This window comes from Coptis chinensis, chromosome 9 (genome assembly GCF_015680905.1).
Source record: "Coptis chinensis isolate HL-2020 chromosome 9, ASM1568090v1, whole genome shotgun sequence".
Lineage (NCBI taxonomy): Eukaryota > Viridiplantae > Streptophyta > Magnoliopsida > Ranunculales > Ranunculaceae > Coptis > Coptis chinensis.
Genome location: NC_141464.1, coordinates 83,004,393 through 83,031,579, shown reverse-complemented (window position 1 = coordinate 83,031,579; position 27,187 = coordinate 83,004,393). Strand labels below are relative to the sequence as shown.

The 27,187-nt window shown below is 35.4% G+C and overlaps 1 protein-coding gene, 1 long non-coding RNA gene and 1 pseudogene across 3 annotated transcripts; 2 read left to right on the top strand and 1 right to left on the bottom strand.

Moving 5' to 3' along the window:
* The first annotated feature begins 2,652 nt into the window (after nt 1-2,652).
* LOC147478814 (protein JASON-like) lies at nt 2,653-6,502 on the top strand. 2 transcript variants are annotated; one of them, XM_086584562.1, is made up of 7 exons: nt 2,653-2,909; nt 2,994-3,045; nt 3,737-3,810; nt 3,889-4,139; nt 4,702-5,406; nt 5,496-5,578; nt 6,173-6,502. In XM_086584562.1, the coding sequence occupies exons 1-5, from the start codon at nt 2,772-2,774 to the stop codon at nt 5,162-5,164; spliced, it is 978 nt and encodes a 325-aa protein (XP_086440688.1). In that variant the 5' UTR covers nt 2,653-2,771; the 3' UTR covers nt 5,165-5,406; nt 5,496-5,578; nt 6,173-6,502. The 2 variants fall into 2 exon arrangements, with proteins under 2 accessions (XP_086440688.1, XP_086440687.1); XM_086584561.1 differs by having other exon boundaries at nt 2,654-2,909; nt 3,731-3,810.
* Nucleotides 6,503-6,860: 358 nt separating this feature from the next.
* Nucleotides 6,861-8,605, top strand: LOC147478813 (ubiquitin-ribosomal protein eS31 fusion protein-like; annotated as a pseudogene).
* Nucleotides 8,606-24,115: 15,510 nt separating this feature from the next.
* LOC147478812 (uncharacterized) lies at nt 24,116-25,945 on the bottom strand. The gene is made up of 3 exons (XR_015209134.1): nt 25,346-25,945; nt 24,512-25,214; nt 24,116-24,379 (listed from the first exon to the last, which is right to left on the bottom strand). It is a non-coding gene; the product is annotated as an uncharacterized LOC147478812 (long non-coding RNA).
* Between the last annotated feature and the right edge of the window lie 1,242 nt (nt 25,946-27,187).

Genomic DNA, 27,187 nt, shown 5'->3' with positions numbered 1-27,187 from the left:
CTGGTTTTCAAATCTAAGGAGTATGTTTTGGGCAAAGTTGTATGCAAGATCATATTATACAAACATGGAGACCATGCACAATCACCGTCAAATTTTGAGTTTATAAAATAAATTTTTTTTTAAAGAAAGCGTAGTTGAAAAGGTTGGTGGTGTGATTCACAAAAAGCTTTACTCGATCATCTGAACGTCAGTCAAATATTCAAACTGAAAAACAATAATACCTTACCCTGGCTAATACTATTTCAAGACCTTTCTTCAAAAAAATTCAAGCAACAACACCAACGAAAAGAGGCAATGATTTGCATGGAAACAGATTTAACCCCCTGATCAGTACTCATCAACACGGGAGTTATCCTGGCAGCTCCGCCCATGACTCTCAATACAATTCACGTGTTGCAAAATATAAAATGTGGACACTGTAATGTTTGACTCAACTCAATTCACCTTCTCTGAAAAGGTTCATCAATAGCAAAAAATGGGTTTTGAAAAATAGCAACGGACACAACTTTGAAGGATCTTATCATAGGGTACATGTGAACCTCCCACATCAATAATCACCACCAAATTCTAGAGCGTGTCATACCAATGACAACAATGAGAAAATTAAAATCTAAACGTCTTTTAATAACCATCCTCAGCCAAAACATCATCAAAGCATGATTGCTGCTTCATCGAGATATATCTAATAGTACTCATCAAAGCATGGTTGCTGCTTCATCAAGATATATTATTATCCTTTGTCTGGATTGAGTTGCAATAACTACTAAGGTTTAGAAACTATAGAAAAATAATAATAATAAATTAATTAAAGAGGCTGGGAGAAAGTGGTGCATGCAGAGAAAAGAGTTGAGGAAGTAAACCTATGGATATAAGTAATTGAGAAAAGAATTCTCAACAACAAAGATTTGGGGGTAGCTTCATTTAAATGTTAACAGCTAGAATATCATTTGTTGGGCATCGAACAAAAAAGAAAATTTAGAATTGCAATGACACAATTAGAGGCTAAGCAATTTTTTACTTCGATGATAATTTCTTCTCAAGCTCAGGAGATGAGATGTTCTACCCCTTTGAGATACACTTAGATAAAACCCTAAGAATTGTAGTGCATCCTTTCTGTCTAAAGAAGGTAACTCCTACCCCCCTTCTTCTTCTTCTTCTTTTTTTTTTTTTTTTTTTTTTTTCGGTTAGGAGCTTTCAATGATTTGTTACAGGTAATTAATTTTGACAAATCCCTACACATACTCAGCAGGCATAATAAACAAAGAGCAAACTTATAGAGAAAAAAATAGTCTAACCTGAGCACTGTGCATATGAACCCATCGTAAGCAGTAGGTTCATCTTCCTACTCAAACAGTTTTCCTATTCTTCGTTAATACATTCTTCGCCAATACCCACCACATTTTGCTAGATTTTAACCTTTGGCTTAACCTATTTTAGTTTTGGGACCTTATTTTTAAGAAGATAGTGAGGTTAGATAGACATACATAATGTGGTGGTATAATATTAATTCCAATTAATTTATCCACTTATCCTAATTCACATATTCTACTTTTTAGCAAGAATTAAATAAAGACACCATTTATGCACAAAGAAAAGGCCATATAGACAATCCAAAAAGTGTTTCAAGTAGTACTATGCATATACAATTCACAACCTGAAAGTAAGTGCCCAAAATGTATCCACCACACCAATACCTATCATAGTATCACCAAACTTTGCCAAGTAAGTGATGTGTGCGAACAATTTCTCATGCTGGATCTAATGTCTTCCTATTTAGTAGTCCATTGAGATATATATGATTTAAATTCTATTACGATAAGAACTCATATAACTTAAATTGTTTCATCAATTTAAAATAAGTACCTACCTGTCAACTAATTCCCACAAAAACTCCTACACAAAAGAAAAAAAAAAAACAACATTGACTATAATTAGTTAAAAGCTAACAAACGAGGTGAAATAACCCACGAATAGAATAACTCCATACACTCTTATCAAAGCACAACCTACCAATTGATTCACTGATATATGAACATACCGTGAATCAGTCTTAAGTCTTAACATGTTTGGCAAGTAAGAACAAATATAATTTACAGCTTACTGCACTATTAGGAATTAACTACATACATTGACCAATAACAATACACTAATATCCACTCTAATATATATATAAAAACATGAACCAAACAGTGGGAAACAAAAATCTGAACAGCTCAAGACATATTTTAATGAATTGAGCAACAAAAACAACAGCCAATAACAGTTCAATATATGAAAAAATTCATACTTGCACTTAATTTACAAATCATAATTCAAAGAACTAATGATTACCCATGTCAAATTTAACTGTTTTCAAGCTTTTCTATTAATTTTGAATGCATAAATATTAAAACTTTAGAAAAATGTTGTTAACAGCATAAGAGATGTGCTGCATTCAACTAAAATTTATAAATTGTATACTTAAGTCCAAACACACATACATAGATTTCATCAAATCAAATCATTATCAATATCAATGAAGATTTCTACAGCGGCATTTTGACTAAAATCGAGATTTAAACAAAATACCAACACAAAATCAAAGCGGCATATATAAAATGCCGACAAACGAAATATTTTATCATTACACATTTTCTTCCCTCCTCTTAAAATCTTTTTCAAAAAAAAAAAAAAAAAAGATTTGCATTTAAGCAAGAAAAAAAACGGACACGCCTCAAATCTCTCTTAAAACCCCTTAAACCTTTCTTATTATTAATCTTTGTTCTAACACAATGTTTTGCAATAAGATTGATTTGGGGTTCATTTTAACATCACTGAAAGGACTAATGGGCTGTTTTCTTGGATGTTTTCGTGTTAAAGATGATAAAAAACCTCAATTTCATCGCATTTCTGATGTTAATTACAGTAAAGTAAGACTTGGGCTTCTTTATTTTGTTTGAATTTTGATTGGTTACATTTTTTTGAAGTTTTAATGTTGGTTTGATTGAATGCAGGATGGTGATTGGATGTCGGGTGACAATATGGCAACCTTATTTCTTTCTCAAGGTAAGAAAAGAAGACTCCTTTTTTTGTTATTATGATGTTTTGATTGATTAGATGGTAGAAATTTGAATTTTTGAGATGCTTTATATTTCAAGAAAATATATTTTTACTATAGAGTGGAATGTGTTAGGAGGGTGTTTTTTTATTGATGGGGAAAATGGAGTTCTTGTAGGTTTGAGGCATTTGTAATATGTTCTGCGGCAACGTTCTTTATATTTACGTTGAGTGAGTTTGGATAATGTGACTGATCAGTGACAGAGAATTGATGCTTGAGTTTGTTTTGATCCACATGTTTTTAGGCGTGTTTAAGTTTTTGGTACTTTTGATATATGATGTTTTGATATAACTTCTAAGTGAAATCCCTTGACCCTTGTGAGTAGTTTGCAATTTAGCTAGCAGGTTTAGTTTCTTCTTTAGTTTGTTATTATGATTGCCCTGTTTGATTTCTTCTTGAGTGTGTTGGTGTACTTATTTTAGAAAAATTTATGCATCATCATACCAAAGTCAATCCAGTTTTGCCTTTGTACAGTTGAATATAGAGCTTTTACTCCTTGCTATTTCATCTTTGGATAATACAAATATCTTTAGCTATTCATGCACATATATGAAGATCCAGAGAAGTGTTATAATTTGCATGACGAGACATATGATATACTTGAGTTTGAGTTTTTGTTCAATCTATCTGTAGAAACAGACTCTTGTTCTTCCGATCACCGTAGTACAGAATTTCCCTTTCGAGATATTGATGGCAAGGCGCTCAAGGATGAGGTGCATTTCTTGCCAAATACTTATTATTGCTGTCATTGTTCTTCTTGTACACTGTTTTACTAATAACAATTTTAACAGGCAAAATTCCTTAAAGCTTGTGGTACGCTGCTGGAAACTCCAGCTGAGATTCAGAAAACATCTGAGAAAGTGGAAGGTTCGCCAAGCCATGGGGGAGACTATAAAAATTCAGAATTCAAGTCATGGAGCCCTATTACACCTATCAGGAAACTCCATTTGGAGGACCAATCTGATTGTGTTCCTGCTACAGCCGATATACATTATGAAGAACTAGGACATGAATCAGGTTCACCACAGGTTTCAGCCATCAGGTGAACTTTTTCACTACTTTTCAATTGACAATTTTGACCAGAAGCGAAATTGAAGGTTTTGTTTGTTAGAGAATTAAGACGGTATTCACGCAGTAGAACCTTGAAATGAATCTTATGGTCAGAATTCAAGTTATCAAGGTGACCATTATCTTTTTAATTAAGACATGTTCCTACGGGACATGTGTCACTGTCCAACATGAGTACAAAGAATAGGACTTGGTGACTTTTCTAGACCTAACACACAAACTCTATTGCATTGTGTTGATGCATCACCCGTCTCTTTAACATGCAAAATTGTACAGTGTTGTCCATCCAACTTTTTGGATACTGGAGGGCCCTCTTGTCACAAATGGTATACAAATTGCATAAGATGAAAATTTTCCCATGACGGCTATGCTATGACGATGCTTTTGATTATCTTTTTGTCAGTTGTATAGTTGTTCATATGTATATCCATGGTATGCCTATAGATAACATTGCACACGCACTTATTAGAAAAAATATATACTCTCTCAACAAATGTTCATAACTGGCCCATGTTTGATTTGCTCATGTCTTCCAGAAGCATCATTTCTGAAGAACAGGAGGCAGCAAGTAGGAAAGGCAGCGAGATTGAGATTCCTTTTTTGGAAAATGGAGTGGTTAATTTGGTAGATAACGACAACGTCTCTGCAGTTACTCCTGTACATCCATCTGTAGCTATCAAAAGCAAGATCAAGTCTGTGCGCTTTGAAGTTCAAGCTGATACAGAACCATTTTCTTCGAGAAGCTTGCTATCCGAAACTGGTGCCCAGAATGTGGAGCTATCTGATTCCTCGGGCAGTGAAAGTGGATCAAATAAATATTCTTACCCGACACCTATAAACATAACCGATGATATGCAAACACCTGGAACCATATATCCACCAAGCCAAAAGAATATTGCAAGTGGGAAGAAGTCTAGGATCAGGTCCCAGTATGTACAGTCGGTATTGAAACCCATTGACAATATTCTTCAATGGAAAACACTGAAGAAAGAAGATTAAACACCAAACAACAACTTCAGTGTACGATACAGTCACTAGAAGAGCATGAAAATGCAAACCCTGAGCGTACTTTGATATCCCGTGCTATGTTTCGTGGAAGATTTCACTCAAGAAATTCTGATATGGATAGGACGATCCTGGGAAATGTTGCTTCACATTGGAACTACGATGAACCTTCTCACATCTCTTATAAGTTGTTGGCTGGGAATGGGATTCCCAATTCAAATAAAAAGTACAAGGAGGTACTTTCGATCATTCACTTATATTATCAAACTCCCATGGAAATCTAAACTTTCCATAAGACATAAAGGAACTTCTATGTTGTTTACAGGATCAAAAAGTCAGTTGGCATGCAACCCCATTCGAAGAGAGACTGGAGAAGGCATTGTCGGAAGAGACACATATTCCTGAGAGGTCTGTAATACTTTTCATATTTCACCTAATTGTACAGAATTTCATTTTATACAGTGGCTATTGGGTAGGCATCCATATCTGCATTGATTGCCCACTTATACTTGTTCATACAATCAACAATACTAATTATGATGGACTAGTATCCAAAAAGACTTGACCTCGGTGAACACTGAGCAAAGGCTTGCATTCCCATTCCTTAGACAGTAAAGGAATGTGTAGGGTTGGGTTGACACCTGCTTTCAGATGACGCTCGACTCCTTAGTATTGACAGGGACTTGTTAATGGTAGTTTTCTGATATCTGTGATGACCAACATGTAAGTTTGTGACAAATTGGCATGTGTTGTCAGATAACAGTCCAATATATGGAATGGATGAGCACTTGTTAGTGCGTAGTGTGTATCATTAACATTTCGTTGCTGTCTAGGATCTGTATGCATTTTCCAGCTTGTAAGTGTAATGATCCAACTGTGAAGCTAATGTGCCTAATTTCTTGGAAGTCTTTGACAATCGCCCTAATACATTCTTAGTTTCTTACTGGATTAGGACTTTCCAATTTAACTTTCATGCATACTGATTTGAGTCTTGATTTGCAGGAAGTTTCTTAGTGGAAGACCCATCCAGTTTGATGAGAATGACGAGTGCTTCTCCAGTTGAGACTACACACTGCTTTGAAGTTCTTTGGCCTGTATAGCTAGAACGCAAGTCTTCAATGTGCATTGCAGGAAAGCTACTTGCCCTTTCAACGCATAGGCACTGTCTGGATGTGAAAAGTCATTCAAAAACATCTTCGAACTTCTGAGTTTAATTTGCATCATCATTTGATGGTCACTTCCAAGTCTCCTGAGGTTCAATTTAAGGAATGTTTATATTACGTCTCTAACACTTGGTAGGATCCATCAATACAATTTGTTTCGTGTTTAAAATTTTCCGGATTGGGATATAATTGGGCCTAAACCGTCCCATTGAATGCTTAAATTTCTATGATTATTTCGTCTATAAATTACAATCCAAACAAAATTGTTCCCCCCCAGAAAGGAGTGACAGTGTTGGGGTTTCTATTTTGCCATATTGATCATAATCAGCAAAAAAATTGAATTAAACAATCTATCAATTTTTATATAGCTTTAGTGTTGATTTTCCGTAGATTATGGAAGACATAGCTTTGGCAATAATTGGATGGACACTTTTGTTGAAACCCTCCCTTCGAAACCATACACCTACTATTGCATTATTTTCATGTGTTAATAAAGTTATTTGTGTATCTTAGTTATCCAAAAGAAAATATGGTAATAGCATTTAGTCTGTGAATGAACTATTATGTATGCAATTGTGTTCCATCATTCAAAGCGGGCATGTCTAGATATCAAGCATGTTTTAGGTCTAGGTGATGATTCGTAGATTATTGGTACTATAACTCTATGAACATCCATCATAGAGAGTTGTCTATCAATTTGTATGTGTTAGTTAGCTCACTTCCATGCTGCTATTAAAGTGTACGTTGTCAAGAGGACTAAAGGAAACTGAAGTTGTACCTCATGAACGAACCTGTCTTATCAACACCTGTGCAGGAAGGCCTCTGCTCCTTTATGTTTCTATCACTGAAACAGTGCTAGGGGCAGTTCTAGCTCAACATGATGATAAAAAGAGTACCTATAATCACATGAAAACCATGAAATCCAGTTACTAAGGAAAAGGTAGAACCATAAATACTATCTGAAATAGTGGAGTCTTAATTAGGTTATTAATCCTATATTGTTAAAGCAATTCGCATGGTAATAAAGTGCTGCTAATGTGTGTTATGATAGTAGGGCTATTGTATTTCTTTTTGCACTAAGTGATCAGAAACTTAAGCCTATTAGGTCAGGGCATCTAGACCAATCTACCATAAGGGTTGGGACTCCATTTATGGCTTAAATAGGCCGATCAATTACGTGGGCATGCTATGCCGTTTGTGAAATCAATTTAATGATGTAGAAGCTTGCCAATGTGAGTTACAACTCAACTGAGCTTAAAAATATTTATCGTACTCGAAGCCTTTTGCATAATTGTTACAGGCACTGACGTCGGGTTGGTCAGCGTATGCAACCTTAGGCAGTTAAGCTATAAGCACTAGGGGTTAGCCTAGCTAGATAGGCATGTTTTTGACATAGCACCTTAGTAATCATTTTAGTTATTTTGTTTGGCGGGGTATGTGCAAGTTTTTGGAAGATTTAACGATATTTTGGCATTCAAAGTGGTCAGGAATAAAATGCTAAACCTTAGTGGATATTTGAGAAGATAGTTGCTGGTAGTCTGCTGGAGAACCTGCAACCAAAGAAAAAAAAAAGATGCAGATCTTTGTGAAAACCCTGACGGGCAAGACGATAACACTAGAAGTCGAGTCAAGTACTCAAGTGACACCATCGAAAATGTGAAAGCGAAGATCCAAGACAAGGAAGGAATTCTACCAAACCAGCAGCGTTTAATCTTCGCTGGAAGACGGTCGGGCTAATACATTAGCCGACTACAACATCTAGAAAGAGTCAACACTTCATTTGGTCCTCTATCTACATGGAGGTGCGAAGAAGAGGAAGAAGAAGACTTACACCAAACCCAAGAGGATTAAGCATAAGCATATATAAGAAGGTTAAGCTTGTTGTTTTGCAGTTTTACAAAGTGGATGACTCTGGTAAAGTGCAGAAGCTGAGGAAAGAATGTCCTAATCAGGAGTGTGGTGCTGACACTTTTATGGCCAATCATTACTGCAGCAAGTGTGGTTTGACTTATGTTTATGAGAAGGCTGGTGGTGATTGATTACTACTATATTCATCTCCTCTTGGTACAGGTAAAACTGCCGTCAAACTCTGCTGCCAGTTAAGGGAAGTACGAGCGGAAGGATGATCAGATATTGATGTTTGGTTTTCTACTATTTTGTAACTTTTTCTATGTTGGTAGCATAATGCTTCAGTTGGGATTTTAAATTAAACCATTTCTAGGATTTTAATTGGGTATTGTACTGTTACCATGTCTACTTGATGAATAATAATGACTAGGCTCGGCAGTCGGCTCAATTGCTCAATTACCATTTTACTGTTGCAAATTGTTAATTCTTTAGGCTATGCTCGACCTCGTACTGTAGTTTGCTCGTAACGTAAATTGGAAAAAACAAAAAAACAAAAACGAAAATGAGTATAAAGGTTGTTGCTTACAATCTAAGCAGCTAAGTGTTATGGAGCCTGAACTTAGTATAGGCCAAACTTAAACATGCTAAAGCACGACTCGCTCGACTGGAAGACATCTGACACTAAGTAGTCTCAGCACTGACTGTACCCACTTCCCACACTAATCCAAATGACTAGGCCATATCCTTGATACTCAATTAAAAACACAAAAAAAACTCAAATTCAATGATAAAGTATGGATCTTATTCCAGTTAGAGTATACTTAGCAAATGTTTTGTGTTAATCAAACACATTTTAACACGTAATTACCCAGAAAAGAAAAGGAACAAACTAGAAACCAAAAAAATCATGTTTGAAAACAAACCCCATGGAAAGAAAAACTTCCCATGAACGAATAGAATCCAATTCTCTAATTTCTCGCCACATGTTTCTAATAACAAACTCCCAAATTTCCAAAAAGAAATAATAAAAAATGGAAAAAATAATTTTCACAAAAAGCAAACGCCTTTAAAACTAAAATGTTGATCAATCTTGGATGTTTCTATTTTGATCAATCCATTTCAAAATATTGATCCAGTAGACACGAACTTATTAGGCCAAACTTTGTATATTTGAAGTGCTATCGAAGACATCTGTCTTATAAGTATAAGTATAACTATTAGGGCATCCAAATGACTAGGCCATATCCTTGTAAAATTAAAAACACACAAAGGCTCAAATTAGGTGATAAATTATGGATTTTTCAACTCTAATTGCATACTATTGTATAGTAAAGGAAAAGGAAAACAAACTATAAATATCCACACTTTATAGTCCCCAATAGAAAAGTAAAAAAAAAAAAAAGATTTTAAACTCACCACCAAGCAAACTCTCATGAACTTTTAAATTGGGACGCCCAATGTTTTAAAACAAACTCCCAAATTATGACTTTAAATAAACAAAAAGAAAATAATTTGACAAAAAAAGTGGCGTTGAAATCTTGGATTTTTGTTTTGATGTTGGTTAAATTGATCTATCGCCCGAGCTATTTATCGATCGATAGCTTAGAGGCGAGGAATTTTCCCCCTCCTCTATCAACTAATAGTCTATTACCACCCCCATTGGAAAGAGTTTTTTGACATTTGGAGTGTAAACTTTACACTCTATGGAGATGCCCATATAATTTATTACCCCCATTAGAGATGCCCATTTATATACCAAGTTAAGATTGTGAGTTGCGTTGATATCACACCATTTAACATGGCATTTTTTAAGGGATACATTATCTCAATAGGCCAGAGAGAACAAGTATATTGCTCCTAGATTTGCCGATTTGGACTTATTGTTTCCTTAGGACTATCTAATCTAAAATTCAATGCTTTCTTTTCAGAATGATTTTTTTAAAGGTAGTTAAGTTTTGAAATTTATAATAAGTTATGGAGATGTAGTTTATCAGATATATGCCTATCTCAGATCTCAAAGAGAGTATAATTTATGTTGGCTCGCTGAAAATTCTCCAGCCAAAGGTAACAATTATGCATTTTATAGCCGCGGCAACAACCAAACCACTCCCTAATGGCATGCAAAACGTTTAAGTATTACACTACCTAAATCTTACTCCTAATGAATTTAAGATCGGTAAACGTTAAATTCTCCAGCCAAAGGTAACGATTATGCATTTTATGGCAGCGGCAGCAACCAAACCACTCCCTAATGGCATGCAAAACGTTCAAGTATTACACTACCTAAGTCTTACTCCTAATGAATTTAAGATCAGTAAACGTTTCATTGTGGTATCAGTTAGCACTTTGCATTGACTTATGTATATGAATAGGTAGCGTAGTATCTTATGCTAAGAGGGTTACTGTTATGCCCAAGATATTCAATTGGCTTGGAGGATATGTGGTGAAAAGGGCTTTAGATATGAGAATTTGGGGTTGGGTAGGAGTAGTTGGTTAGGGTGTCTTCTATGTTAGGGGTTGGGGAATTTATTAGTAGTTAAATGTTAAAAGTGTTTGATAGTTAGTCTGACTGGGAATTATTTTCAAGAATCTTGATATATTAATGAACTTACACTTTTGAGTACTGGTAATGAATATTTAGTTGTTTTGTTTGATTATTTAGATGTGTTATGGCATTAATATCTGCTCTACTGGAAAGATAATGACTATTGATATTTAAGAAACCATGTTTAAATCTGCTATACTCTTTTTCCCTCAATTATTTATCGACTTTTATTTCATTTATTGGTTAATCTGTTATGGGACCAGAACTTGATTTGAATTTTAGTGGGTGATATATATGATGTGATATTGGTTTAGTGATGGGTGTACCTCAAATTACTTCACTGCATATTGGTAATGTTATCATGATGTGTTTCAATGATGTGTTTCAATAGAGGACATGAAAACCATCTTACTTGGTTTTTTTCTCTGTTGAGTACTTCCGCAGGTACATTGTTATTGACTTATTGCCTTTTCACTTTAGGAAAAAGTTGGGAGCACAAATTCTCATTCCGACACTGTCCCTGTTTAAACAATGAAATAGCAATTTGGATTTGATACATTGCAAGTTTTCCAAGAAAATGTTTTTTTATTATTATGATGCGCAACTTCGGAGAAACTTAAAGTACATACAAATTTGAATGTGATGGCTATGCTATCCCAACATGCAGTGGATGTTATGTAGAACTTTGGTTGTTTGTCCAACACAAAGTTTGTGCAAAAGCTTCAGTACAATCTTGGTTTTTGACAAACTCTGTCTGTTCTAGTGCATCGGCAATTATGAGCCTTTGACAAGCTTTCAATTTCAATAACATGGTTTCTAAACCAACTTTTATATGTTTTGCAGAGCCTTCAAAGTAATGCATTTCAGTCAAGGATCTCAAGTGTTACTCTTAAGGGATTTGCTTATTTCGTAGAAGCGTGTTTGTATTTTTCTTTCTCTTTTCATTTCCACATCTCTACCGAGGGAGTAATTATTGTATTTTTCTTATTAGCATTTTGACAAAGCAGTTATTCTTCACTTCGTATGTTTGCCATGTAGGCTAGGGTCTTCAACAAAATTTATTTATAATCGAGTAATTGACAAGTGTAACATAATTTTATAAAAGAATTTAGAAAAAAAACTTGGAACACAAAAGTATTTTAGCATACTTTTTTTAAACATTTATTTGTCATTTACGTGCAGAACAATAGATTAAAAGCTGCTCTGTTGGTTTTTTTACCACTAACATTTTTCCCTTCTAATTTTAACAAAAAAAAAATTAGTGTACATTCGTTAGTTGCTATAAAAGTTCCTTCAACACCATGAAACCTTTCAAGCTGTAAAGGAATCGTAACCTTTCTCACTTTCGTTCCAGTGTCTGTAACTCCCATAAAAAACTTTGAGCCTCTCACTTTTGGCATAGTTGTCACACGAATTTTAATTGGAAAACATTATTTGTTCGACTCTTGATCTCCGAGGTGTGGCCCTCTCCACTTCCAAAACCAAGTTTAAATATGCGGATAATTAAAAACCAATAAAAATTTTCACTTAAACAAAAGTCCTCTTCATTACAAAATTTACAAAATAAGATTAGGTTACAAATCTCTTTTCAATAACTCTTTATTTAGAATTACAAATGAAAATACAAAAACATTGTCTAGATCGAAAATCTATATCACCTCAAGGGAAAACAAAACATATCCCGAGAAACGCTAACGCAAACCACAAGAAGAATAACCTTCTTCAACACTAAACTGTCAAGACTTATCAACTATGTTCATTTAATGAACACAATAAGCAAACATGCAAATCGGTCAACATTATAAAAATCTTTGGTGTGAGTAGCTCTAAAATACAAGTATACTTATACATATATATACACACAATCCATAAGGCGGTTAGTTCCTCCACCGAGGCGCCTTAACTTTCAACGACTAATACAACATCCTTAAGTACAATAATTAAGGCAGGTAGTTCCTCTATTGAGGCGCCTTAACTTCCCACTAACCACACAATAAACTATACGTATAATAAATAAGGCATGTAGTTCCTCCATCGAGGCGCCTTAGGTTCTAACTAACTAATAACCAGCTAAGCATATTCCATACTTACCTCATTTCATGCTCAATTACAGAGTGGGTCGCCTCTGCACAAGTAATTAGTTTGACCCACCCTTCTGCAAAACCATATACAATCCTCTATCTAAAGATATATCATTAACCAACATATTACCATAATTATATTAATTAAGGTTTTCTTTGCGTGTCCCTAAAAACGCATTATCTATGTCTTACCTAGTTTCCTGGCTACAAACGCCGAACATGTACATCCACATGCCTCCCCTTACATAATGTACAACTCCGCGTAACCACCTCCAGGGATGCCGCGACACCGAGGTAACCCTCATACGAAAGTCATTATGTAAGTATCGCCACTATTCGCATAAAATATCGCGGCGTCTCGTTCTAATTTTCGCTTAGCGGAATAATCAAGCCACTATTCGCTCGCCGGAAAGGGCCATTTAACTTTCTTGAAACGCCAAAAGGGCCAATCACATTACTTGCCGAAGGCCATTCGGATTAACTCAAAGCGCCAAAAGGGCCAATCAAATTACACACGCCACATACGGGCAAATTACATGAGTTGTGGTAGCTAGGTTCTAGGATTTTCGTTACGTAATTTATTCAGGTGTCATACATCTATAACTCATAAACATTCCACTATATCACGTGCAGGTTAAATACCTTATTGCACTAAGCCACAATATTTAGAAATATCTCAATTATATCTCATAACCACTTTCATTCTTTCCGCGTGGAATATATTTTTTAACACCTCCGTGGGAAATATTCACAATTACTCTACTAGCATCTCATAGATAAAGTAATGGAGTGTTTATACATTTATGTTTCCAAAACTATTGCATTCAATATATATCCCAACATATTATATAATGTCACAATTGTTTCAAACGTAACGCATACATTTTTATAGCGTTTTAGGAATATTATATCTCCTAAAGTTTCTATCTAAATCGCGGTCAAAAATACCCAACATCAATGTCAAATCTTTCTTAGATAAGGACTAACCAATTATGCAGGCTTCCGCACCATTTTATTTTATGACTTGTCTATACAATTTTGCATAAAGCGTAGTACAATTTCGAAAGTCCACAATCAAAGCCCAATATTTATATGCTTTATACACTACTCACGTCAAATCTTAATTAGATAATGACAAACAAGGTTATACAATTTACGACAATATTTTATTACTATATTTGTCCATATTCCTAAATATATGAAAAATGGAAAAAAGTCAACGATCCGCGATCCAATGATCAAAGGTCAATGGTCAAAGTTCAAAGTCAAAGTCACCTGCGTCATTGTCAAAGTCAAAAGCTGTCGTTTCCATGTTCAGGTTGTGGTCATAGTATGGTTCATGACTAAGGGCAAAGGTCAATGGCTCATGGGCTCGTGACTAAGGTAATGGTTCGGACCCAACTGGCCAAGCCCAAACCTTAGAACCCGAAAGTCTAAACATTTAAAGACCCAACTAGATATATTTTAAGTTATACGGACCGCCCCAAAATAAACTTGAAATTGGTCCAAAGAAAGCTAAATGGGTTCGGCCCAAGCTAACAGAAAATGAAACTTAAACTAGCCCAAAACCTTAATTGGTTCGGCCACAAACCACTAAAATGAATCTGGCCCCATAACAAACTAAACTAATCTTGGGCCCAAAGACTAAACTGAAAATGGCTCAACACACTAATGAAACTGGCCCAAGAAAACTAGTTAGTTATTATATTGGCCCAACCAACTTAATCTAAACCGGCCCAAAACAAAACCAAAAGGCTTTGGCCCAACGCCCAAAGCCCAATTCGGTCATCTTCTCCAACAGCCACCACCAGCTGCCCAAATTTTCGGCCACCACCATCTCCCATTTCAACCAACTGAAATCACTCCCAAACACAAACCCTACAACTTTACTAAAAGCCAAAAACTCAAGTCTTAAATTTAAAATCCTCAACCAAAACTGGATCTGGAATCTTCATGCTGCCATTAATGGCTTCTTGGAGCTTTCAACAGCCTTTTCCGGCACCCATTCGACAGCCTCATACACCCTACACTACCCCACTTCAACCCATTCAAGCCGACAAATTTAAAAACAATCAAAATGGCAGTCGACGCTATTAATGTCTGTCGAAGCTTCGACAGCACCCGACCAATCTTCCATACCCGACATCAACCACCCAATACAAAATAAAAACCAACCCACTAAGCCTCAACAGTTTAATACAATCAACACCACAAGTGTATAACCGAAAAAAATAAAATACAAACAGTTACAAATCATATACAGGACCATTGTTTATATACAGGACCATTGTTTTGTTTGGGCGCGAGGGCTCGTGCTCCATTAACAGGCCCAAATCAACCTTCGACAGTTCAATCTCAATTTTCGGAGTTTCAACAGATTTTAATCAGTTTTAATAACGATAGTTTTACCAATGACAGGACGAATATTAATACCAGAATAATTAACATATTTTGTGAGATAGAAAACTAATCTACTCACCTGTATTAAAACCCGACGAATCCCTCCTAGTCCGAGCCGTCGCGCTCCAACGCTCGAGCAATCAAGTTTCTAGCTCTACCTCCATTTTCATTATTTTATTATCTTCAAAGGGGATGGTTATATGAACTCCATTTAAAATGACTCCGAAAAAACTCCACCACTAAATATATTGAATTAGAAGCTAATTTTTTGTGTAGATGTTCTCCACACAATATAGATCATCCTCACAAAAAATCAATTCATTTGAAGATGTACAATCTCGTCAAAAATCGTTTATAATGTTATGAAGTTATCCAACGGCCCATATTATTTTAATTTTGGTACAACTTTTGACAATGTTAAAGCGATTGATTGAGCTGATTTTTGTGGGAGTGTTCTCCATCATGTGATGTATATCCTCACAAAAATTAGATCTCAATTCATCTTGTAAGTCCACTATTATGAGTGGAGTAACTTTGGAGTCATTTTAAATGGAGTTCATATAACCATCCCCATCTTCAAAACCCTATTCTCTAGAACAATGTGATTATATACTTGGGTCTGAAACCCAAGCCCAACACAAACTCGGGCCCAAACCAGGCCTACGTATCTCGAATCCAATCTAACAGATTTTTAAATAATTAATTAAATTAAATAATTAATAAATAAATACGTATTTTAAATACAGGCGTTACAATAGGTATATCGAAAATCATAATATGAAACATAAACATTTGAAAATATCAATTGTTTACTTCTTTGTTGTGCGGTCCTAGGGAATAAAGAGTGCATAAAAAAAAGATTTGCCAATACGCTTAGTTCCAGTCTCATTATTTCCTTCTTGCATGTGTCAGTGTGATATAGTTTGTTTATTTTTTGCACTACTATAAATAAACTTACGTTTTATACTACTGTTTTCTGTTGCCTTAAATTTTCTTTGGTCATGGAATCAAACGATGGTCAAGTTATATCTATAGTGAAAATTTTGTTGAACATGGAGACTCTTTATTTTGACTCCAGAGTACTAAATGATAGGAAACCAACGTATGGAAGAAAACTTCGTTTTAAGACATTTGTAGATGAGGTTTTTATTCAACATGGCACCTCTGACATATAGAAGTTCTGTCTATTGGAAGCAATATTGGAGTTTTTAATACCAGTCCAACAATTTTTTTTCTTTACGAAAAACACTACCATTTTTCCCAGTACACCCGTCTGTATTAAGGATGTTTCTATAATCAAATTGTTGCCGCTTGACAAAATGATTCTATAATCATCTAGGCATAGCATAGTGCTTATGCACAATGAATCATGCTTATAATGGCTCTGCACTCCTTCACCGTACACTCTGCACCTGCTCTGATCCTAACTACTCAATCATTACACTTAATTTGACTCTCAAAGAACCAACATTCCATTGTATTATGTTAATTAAGTCCCCCGAAACCTGCCAAAGTTCTGCATGTGGCGTTGGGTGCTAATAATATTTTCAGAATGGGGATCAATAACCAATGTAAGAATTCAGCGATGCAACTAGCTAGCATCCATATTTTCTTCCTTTTGTTGCCTCCATACAAATGGTTTGAAAAAATTAACACTCCAACATTTAAATCATTCAATCTCCATACACATGAAATAAGATCCACATTATATTGAAAGCTTTTAAATTGTAATCTTGGTGCATAACCATCTTCCGGAAAGCTATTATTTATACATTTAATTCACTCCAAATATTAACAGTGTCCAATGCATTTTTTCTAATTGTTTCCAAATGTGATCATTTCTAAATAAATAAATAAATAAAATTTGTTTTTTTAAACTAGCTACAAATTCTTTCTCTGTCCAAGCTACCTACTTATTTTTTAAAAAAAAAAAAAAAAAAAAAAAAAAAAAAAAAAGAGCTAATGGTAGAGCATCATAATTCGAATCAAATTAAGAATACAACTAGCGTATTGAAGTGTTTTTTTTTCTTATTGAATTTTTTAATTTACTATTCTAATTTACATGCGTTCATTCTTTTCCCAATTTTTCTTTCCTAACACCTGCAACGCACGTGCCCGTTTACTAGTAATAATAATAATAATACACAACGCCACCATAAAACAGTATATAATATTGAAGCCTTAAAAGTTCGAATATGGTTCATACCTGAATTCGTTGAGTGATTTTGATTGGAGAAAAATTTTGTGGGACTATGATTTTATATATTAAAATTAATTATACAATGCAATAACTAACGTACTTTCACTGTTTTTTTTTTTTGGATTACAATTTCCCACGCCACTTTTTCACACTTCCAAAGAATGATTTATGACCAAAATACTATTATCTTTTCCACCCACCATTTCTATGCTTTAATATTTCCAAAAAAGAGTATTTTGGACAAAAATTATAACATTTTGGAAGTGAGAAAACTACATTCCATTTTTTATTTTATTTTTCCTTTTTTCACTGTTGATGAACTCAAAACAATGAACAAGACATCCATTAAGGCCGAATATGCCAAAACCCATATACAGGCCCATTAACGACATAAACGAAAAGAACACTTCTAGTCCTCAAAATAACTCACCTTCTCCATACATAATTGTAGACAAGTTTTGAATTGTCTAACTCCACTAGTAGAACAATTAGGATCAAGTTTGTCCGCCTTCTCCAATGCATATAACCTACCTGTTTTAAAATGAAAAATCACAAAAAACATCATATATAGTAGTATGTAGTACACATATATTAGATGTAGAAATAAAACTTTGAAGAAGAAAAAAAAAACTTACAAAGATAGGCAATACGTGGTCGTTTCACGCTCTTCAACCCGAATAAAGGGTGATATTGAAGTTGATAGTGATGGTGAAACCACTACATCATCGACCACCTCTGAGAGGTACAGTGTCAGCCCTAACATTTTGGTGGCCTAAAGCAAGACAATAAAATGTGGTCCTATATGTTAATGTTATCATTTTTTTTTTTTTTTAAACTTGTGTTATTCAATATAATCCAAGAGCGAGTGAAGTGATTTTGTTATTTGACAGAAGAGTTTTATTTGTTTTTTTAGATATAGATAAAAGTTTGGGTTTTTTAATTGTGAGTTGGTTTAATGTTTTTTGTTTTTTTTAATTGTTTGTAACGAGTGAGGTAAGTATTGCCAAAGAGTTTAATAAGGAGTTGGGTTCTCGGAAATTGTGAGTGATTTTGTTATTTGGTAGAGAAATTTTATTTGTTTTTTTAGATATAGATAAAAGTTTAGATTTTTTAATTATGAGTTGGTTTAGTGTTTTTTGTTTTTTTTAATTGTTTGTAATGAGTGGGGTAAGTATTGCCAAAGAGTTTAATAAGGAGTTGGGTTCTCAGGGATTGTGAGTGATTTTCTTATTTGGCATAAGAGTTTTATTTATTTTTTTAGATATGGATAAAAGTTTGGATTTTTTTAATTGTGAGTTGGTTTAATGTTTTTTGTTTTTTTTTTAATTATTTGTAACGAGTGAGAGTGGGGTACGTATTGCCAAAGAGTTTAATAAGGAGTTGGGTTCTCGGGAATTGTGAGTGATTTTGTTATTTGGCAGATGAGTTTTATTTGTTTTTTTAAATATAGATAACAATTTGGGTTTTTTTAATTGTGAGTTGGTTTAATGTTATTTGTTTTTTTTTATTGTTTGTAACGAGAGGGGTAAGTATTGTCAAAGAGTTTAATAAGGAGTTGGGTTCTTGGGGATTGTGAGTAATTTTGTTATTTGACAGAAGAACTTTATTCATTTTTTTAGATATAGATAAAAGTTTGGGTTTTTTAATTGTGAGTTGGTTTAGTGTTTTTTTGTTTTTTTTAATTGTTTGGTTTAGTATTTGTAATTGTTTTTAATTATTTTTTAATTGTTTGAGTGGAGTAAGATTGTTAAAGAGTTTAATCATGATCAAGTTGGGCATTCTCCAATGCATTAAATTGTTTTCGTGTGTTTCACAAAAAACATCATATATAAGAAAAAACATCATATATATATATATGAAAGTAGCTAGTACTATAGACCTATAGTAGTATGTAGTACTACTATTTTAGATGTAGAAATAAAACTTTGAAGAAGAAAAAAAAAACTTACAGAGATAGGCAACACGCGGTTCTTCAAGGTCAAGCTCTTGGGCAACTCGAATAAAAGGTGATATTGAAGATAGTGACGGTGGAACTACTACTTCGTCTACCACCTCTGAGAGGTAGGACGTGGATGGATGAGCTCGAGGTGACCTAGGTATAAACATTGCTCAAGAAGCAAATGAGGGAGGGAGGGAGGGAGAGAGAGACTAGATTCATGAGAAAAGAGTTAACGTTGTTGTGTCTGGGAGGGAGGGAGACTTAGATGCATGAGAAAAGAGTTAATGTTGTTGTGTCTGTATGTACTTGTGACTTTGTGCAAAGTGAAGTGAGAAGTGAGAGTAAATAAGTCATTGATTTTGCCACGAGGAACAGTGATGGTGTTTGTTTAATTAGATGGTCTCTAACCGCCTCAGGTGGGACCAAAGTTTTTTCTTGGAACAGAGTTTTGGTGAGCAGATAATCCAAACATCAGAGTTTAAAGTGGACTCATGTCGCTTTCAAGCCAAAAACTATGAAATAACATCTTTCAAGCCCTCTCAATATTGGCTCTCTTTAGTCTTTCCTAGCAACAAACTAAACTTAATTTGAAACAATGTGATTAGTTCATTGATAAGTTGATAACTTTTAAATTGTGATTTTGTATGTAAGATATCACAGCTCTAAATGATTTGCCTTTTTGCTAATACTAAATCGGATGATCACGTGTAGTCACACACAATGTACATTCATATCACTAGGAACACATGTCCACAACGAGAACCACAATAGCTTAGTGTATAGAGTTAGCGGGGTAGCATTTCCCAAGCCAATAGTTTTTTCAACCGCCGATTACAGCCATATATATGATTTTTTTTTTAAGCACAACCGCCATTCCCACCAATTAAAGAGACAAAAAAATATAATATCGGGAGCCGCGAATCATCAAGATAGCACATAATGTAGATCTACTTCGATACGCAAACACGAAACATTATAAATATAAATATATAACATCTATAAACATCTATAAACATCTACACCTGGAACTACATCTATAAACATCTATAACATCTATAAATATAAAGAGATGAATATAGGTAAACTTATGCAAATAGCAATTCTTATCCCAAGTTTTACGCTTTAATTGGATCACCAAACAGGACATCAGGTTGTTCACCCCAAATACACCAAGTGTTTTGTCGCACCATCTTCACGAAAGCCTTACAATTCTCATACGCAATTGGGAGAAAAAGTCGGGTTTAGCTTGTTAAAACACATTGGCATGATCTCTGTTGTGATCCAATATTAAGTCCACTTTAGAAACTACTATGTGATTATATTTTGTATATTTGGTTTGATATAGAACATCAATTATTACTGTTTTGATAAATTAACTAGAGCAATCAATTGGCCATATATGAGGTAACAGTGTAACGCCAATATTTTCTATAAAAAAAAAGTAATGCCAATTTTGAATGGAATTTTGGAATTCCACCCGATACTGAAACGGAATCGAATTGTCAATATAGGGTTGAAAAGTACTAATTTCAAAATCTGATCCGAATAATCGGTATTTCAAGAGAATTTCAGCGGAATTATGGGTTTTCAACAATTCGGAATTCCAAAACTCAAATTATGGATAACACTAGCCTACTATTTCAAAGACCACATGACTTCCAAGTTAGAAGTCCCTGTGGATTAAGGTGGAATTCGAGCTAAATGAGTCAAGCTTTACCATGCTCATGTTTAGCTCGTTAATTACACGAGTTTTAAATTGAGCTTGAGCTCAACTTATATAGTTAAATAAGCAAGCTTCGAAGCGAGTCTGAGTGGCTCGGTTATTTTACACTACAAATATGTTATTGGAACTAAACGAGCCGAATTCCGCCTTACTTCTAAGGGCCATGTTATTAGTTTTGTAGTGCTGCATGTGTTGAAATTTCATAGGTCCGCCCTTTTCATTTGAATTGTGCCACACATCACAAATAAGCTAGCTAGCTAATTAACGACTCCAAATTCACATTGCAAAATCGAAATTTGGACACACAAGGACAAGGTTCACTGACTTGTGGCCCGCACCCGCCGCCCGCCCTTAATTAATTAACCCACCCTCAGTCCAAAACTAACAGGATTATTAACGGATTGGGCAAGCACCGTAATAATAAAAATCAAATTGTACATATATGAGGTGCATTTGATCACATCACGTATGTAACGAATTCATATTGTCAAATATGTTAAGTTGATGTGAGGAGGACTAGGTCCAAACCCCAAAATCCAAATACAATTGAACTCAAACACAAGTAAAATCTATAATATTTACGTGCTCATTATTATGTTAAGTTGGTGGTGTGAGGAGGACTTGTAGCAGAGATGCGCCAGATTACCCACCCTGCTTGCGTAGAACAGTTCATACCCAATATTAGAAGCATTAGAACTTTAGAAGGTTTCGCCTGCTTTCAAATGGTTCTATTTGCCAGTGTATTTAACATAATCGGAGTAGCTGAGTAAATCACACAACTCCAAACCTTGGAAAGCATGTAAAAGTGTAATTGTGTGAAACGGTAAAATAGAAGGGTTATCTCAGTTTATCACTTATCAGTGTCTTGATTATGAGTAATGACTCTAGTTTTACCAAACTTTTAACAACTGCAGTGTGGTAATAATTTTTTTTATTTTATTTGATAAATAGCGGGAATAATTTGCTTTTCTTAGAGGTCGTTTAGAGACTTAGAGCACTTTTTTTTAGGTAACCAGGTCATGCATTTAATTTGTTTGCTTTTTTTTTTTTTTTTTTTTTTTTTTTTGGGGTGTGTGGGTGGGGGGTGAAGAGGTCATGCACTCGTGCAATGCAAATTGTGTCACTTGTCAATGTGCCTGGTATCGTCTAATTTTCATATCACAATTTTAGACATTGTATGACATGTCCACGTAAGTTTCACTAAAACACTAAAATCCTCAATCACTCTTGTAGTCCTCTTCTCTGCTTCATTAATTTCCTCTTCTTCTCACGTAGCTCACATTGCTTGTGATAATCGATTATTTGATTCTACTCTTTATTCCCTATCTTATTTCAACTAAATTTAATGAACTTTTGGCCTTATTGAAAATGAAAAAATGGCAACTAAATATTGATTATTAAACTTTGTATCTATTCCAGTACAATCTCCAATTCAAATAATGTTGGTAATTTAAAACCTTTAATCTAACAGTAAGTTTGAGAGCTGCTTAATTTTGTGGAAAGGAAGCTCTTCTTAATCCGTCTTTTCGACCTTTCCCAACTTTGTTACAAGAGAAAGCCGGTTGCAGTCTTTAAATTGTTTAATGCTAAGGCTAAGTCCAATGGTTTGGTGCGCCATCCCGCCAAACCACAATAGCATAGTGTATACAATTAGCGCGTTTCCCAATCCAATGGTTATTTTTTTTTTTGGGACTCTCCAACCGCCATTCCCAGAGGCGTGTGGAAAAAAAAAAATTTAGGACTCTCAACCGCCAATGCCTATGCGGGTAGGATTTTTTTTTTTTGGGACTCTCCAACCCCATTCCCAAAGGCATGTGGGGAAAAAAAATTTTTAAGACTCTCAACCGCCAGTGCCTATGGCGGGTAGGATTTTTTTTTTTTGGGACTCTCCAACCGCCATTCCCCCACAGGCGTGTGGGGAAAAAAAATTAAAAAAATATTTTTTTGGACTCTCCAGCCGCCATTCTCAAAAGCGTGTGGTTTAGATTTCTTTTACCCGCCACTTTGAGTGGCGGGTAGACTTGACGCTATCTCGTTAAAACTGGCGCTATATATAAGTAAACCTATACCGATAGCGTTGGTGGGTTAGCGTTTTGACGCACCATTGGATCAAAATGTCCGTAATATTTGGTGTTTTGCCACACCATTGGACTTAGCCTAAGTCCAATGGTTTGGTGCGCCATCGCGCCAAACCACAATAGCATAGTGTATACAGTTAGCGGCTTAGCGTTTCCCAACCCAATGGTTTTTTTTTTGGGACTCTCCAACCGCCATTCCCAAGAGGCGTGTGGAAAAAAAAAAAATTTTTTTTAGGACTCTCAACCGCCAATGCCTATGGTGGGTAGGATTTTTTTTTTTTTTTTTGGGACTCTCCAACCGCCATTCCCAAAGGCGTGTGGGGAAAAAAAAAAGTTTTTTTTTAGGACTCTCAACCGCCAGTGCCTATGGCGGGTAGGATTTTTTTTTTTTTTTTGGGACTCTCCAACCGCCATTCTTTTTTTTTTTTGGGACTCTCCAACCGCCATTCCCACAGGCGTGTGGGGAAAAAAAATTAAAAAAGATTTTTTTTTTTGGACTCTCCAGCTGCCATTCTCAAAGGCATGTGGTTTAGATTTCTTTTACCCGCCACTTTGAGTGGCGTGTAGACTTGACGCTATCTCGTTAAAACTGGCGCTATATATAAGTAAACTTATACCGATAGCGTTGGTGGGTTAGCGTTTTGACGCACCATTGGATCAAAATGTCCGTGATATTTGGTGTTTTGCCGCACCATTGGACTTAGCCTAAGTTACATAAGTTGACATTTTGACTGCCATATAATATGGTGGGTCCTAAGAAAGTAATATAATTACGAGTTCTCTAGAAAAGCTGTGTCCGACCTAGCCCATGGACCGAAACCACTCAAACCATATTAGCATATATCTGCACTATATGATAGCCGGGTCTATCGAAAGCCTCCTCAACTCTCGAGTAGCAATAGGTATTATAACTGTATTAGCGGCAAATAAGTTTAGTTTTGGTTGAAAATGATGAATATCAATATATAACGAACACAAACACAAATATTTGAATATAAGGAGATGTTTTTTTGGATGATTGAACATGAAACTATGAGTAACTAAATATGTTGCACTTTGTTTATATGTGAAATCATGTGAAACTATGATTGTGTCATGTTCTTGAATAAGGTTTCTATATTTTTCTTTCAACTTTCTCTTTGATCCTGACTGTTTTTGCTGGGTGGTCTGTTCTCTCGACCGTACCCTTCGACCACTGAGGATGAATCATTAAATGCTGTAGGAACTTTTACCTACACAAAGTAGAAATCTGGGATTAGTTTGGGCGTACCTATGATTGCTCAGCTCACCCCAGTCATCCCATTCTTGAGGAAGTACAACACTAGACATGAAACTCATAATAAACACCACCCTAGAATAATTACCTAATCTCTGTCAGATACCTGTCTGCATCTTGCATTTCCCCTGCCTTACTATGCCCGTGGATGAAAGCCCCATACGTAAAAGCATTTGGGGTAAATCCTGTCTTAGTTCTTGCCTCTGCCATTTTTCCAGCTTTACAGAGACCAGATACAAGAGAATTATAGCAATAAACATCTGGTGAAATCCCTTCATCACTCATTCCCTCTAAAACCTTTCTAGCCTCTTCCACTTTACCATCACGAGAGTGACCTGGGATAAGAGTTGTGTATATCTGAGCATTTGGCTTCAAACCACCTGCAACCATTTCCTTTAGAACTTCATTAGCTCGTGAGAAATCCCCGCAACGACATAGTCCATCAATTATTATACTGTAAGTCACCATTGTGCAACTTACTTTCTTCCTCTTCATCTCATCAAGAAGCTGAGGAAGGCGTAACAGAGATGGGCAAGAAAAGTGAAAAAGAAAATACTTGAGGAGAAAAAGCATACATGAAGATTTCCATCAGCACTTCTAATTTTGAACGGATGCCACTCTGAGTTTTTTATCTGCTCCTGCCACAAGGAGCATAACTGAACAGAATTGACATCCAATTCTCCCTTTGGCAGCTTCTGCAAACAAACATCTCGAAATGGTTTCTCATCTAGCTCTCCCATTCGCTTAATCCCAATTGTTGCGCGGTTATGACTCATGAAGTGTTCAAAACCCTTAACATTAAAAAGTTACTTTAGTTCATCTTTATTTCGCAAGAAATTAAATTGGAAACCCCCAGTCCCCCACACCCACAACCCCCCAAAAAAGTCCAAGACTGCTTTGCAAATACCAAATAAATTCTTACATCAATCAATGCTTTGTGTGCTTCCTGCAGCTCATCGTTTTTATTACGCTCTACAACCATAAGATCCCGATACAGGTCTTCCCTATAGTCCACTTCATTTGCTTTCTCTTTTAGTTCGTTCGTTAGATCCTCCAACTCTCGCTGCATCTTAAAATTAGCATCACCTTCACTGTGTTTCAGTCCTAAATAACTTTCTTCCATTGTGTTTAGCAGTCTGAGGATGAATCATTAAACGCTGTAGGAACTTTTACCTACACAAAGTAGAAATCTGGGATTAGTTTGGGCGTACCTATGATTGCTCAGCTCACCCCAGTCGTCCCATCCTTGAGGAAGTACAGCACTAGACATGAAACTCATAATAAACACCACCCTAGAATAAGGACCTTCCTAACATGGCAGTCCCTACGCCAGTGATCCTACAACCCAAGAAGGTAAAGCCCGTGTCCTGTGCTTCCGATACCCTGCGTTGTGCTGTGATAGCACTTGGTCCTTTTGCAAGGGAATGCACATGGCATTTCTGCAGGAATTAACGCAAACAGAAACAACGTTAGTTTTGTGTTGTGCCCTACAGTTGCAGTAAGATATTGAGTTGGTCAAGGCTTCCAATCTGGATGGATAACTAACTTCATAAATGGAAGCTGCCTCTCCAAATATGTAGTAATGCCAGCGTGACTTGATTGGAAAGGATCATGCAGCTGTTACCAGTTGAAAAGTACGTAATTATGTTGTCTTTTCATGGCAGATATAAAGACTCTTACCAAATCTGCTCAGCATTCTCATCTACATGCCCACATGGGCAATATAAATGGAGCAAAACTTATATACGATAAACTTTATATGGACTAGGGACACTTCCAAGTTGAGAAAAGTGTGCAAGCTTAGGCTGAACATGAAGTCATCATTAGAAAGTTAAGAGAGATCAAGGCTTAATTGCTTATGAAACGTGCTTATAAATTATTGAATAATGATGATGACTTTGCTTAATTCATAAAGCTCAAGTATGCCTAGAGATAGTCAATTCCACGAGGTATTCTACTTGCCATATTTTATAATAACTGAGATCAATTGCCGAACACAGCAGAAGCCAATGTTTGATAGGATGAAAAGGTTTATAAAATGGAGAGAGAACTGGCTGAGCTCCACTTCCCTTCGGAGGCTGCAAAGGTAAGGCTTGCGATGCATGCTCTTCAAGCTAGGGATTAGGCGGGTCTCGGTTTTCATTGGACTCGGGGACTCATATTATACAGTTGAATATAATATATCAAATAATACGTGAAGGTATATTGTCTTAGGCACTGGTGTCTAAGTCAGAGTACAAGATAGTGAGACTGTTGGTTGCCATGCATGGCCCAACAGCAGGTATCAAATGTCAATCACAGTCGTAATGTTAAAATTTTAAATTACATGATTTAATTCATAATTTTTTTGTGTGTGCATGTAATTATATATCTGAATACTTTTTTTTTATATTAGATTTTTTTGTGAGTGCATGATTAATTTTTTTGTTTTGTGTGTTCAATCTAACTACTCTATATATCTGACTACTTCTTTTGTGTGTGTTCAATCTAGGGGTGCAAACGGATAGGTTCGGATGCGGATATACCTGTATCCGAATCCGAATCCGAAAATTTATACCGATATCCGAATCCGACGGATATTAAAAAAATTATCCGAATCCGATTTCGAATATCCGAAACGGATATCGGATAATATCCAATCCGAAAATTAAAATTAATTAAAATTTTATTTGTTTTAAATAATTCATTTTACCACTATAAAAACTAGTATAAATATATATATTTGTCATTTATTATTATTATTTTGTTATTATAGTTTTATATT

Coding starts and splice junctions, on each gene's coding strand:
- LOC147478814 (XM_086584561.1), top strand. CDS start 2,772: ATGTTTTGCAATAAGATTGATTTGGGGTTCATTTTAACATCACTGAAA. Junction 3,046..3,730: donor AACCTTATTTCTTTCTCAAG/GTAAGAAAAGAA, acceptor ATCTATCTGTAG/AAACAGACTCTTGTTCTTCC. Junction 4,140..4,701: donor CCACAGGTTTCAGCCATCAG/GTGAACTTTTTC, acceptor CATGTCTTCCAG/AAGCATCATTTCTGAAGAAC.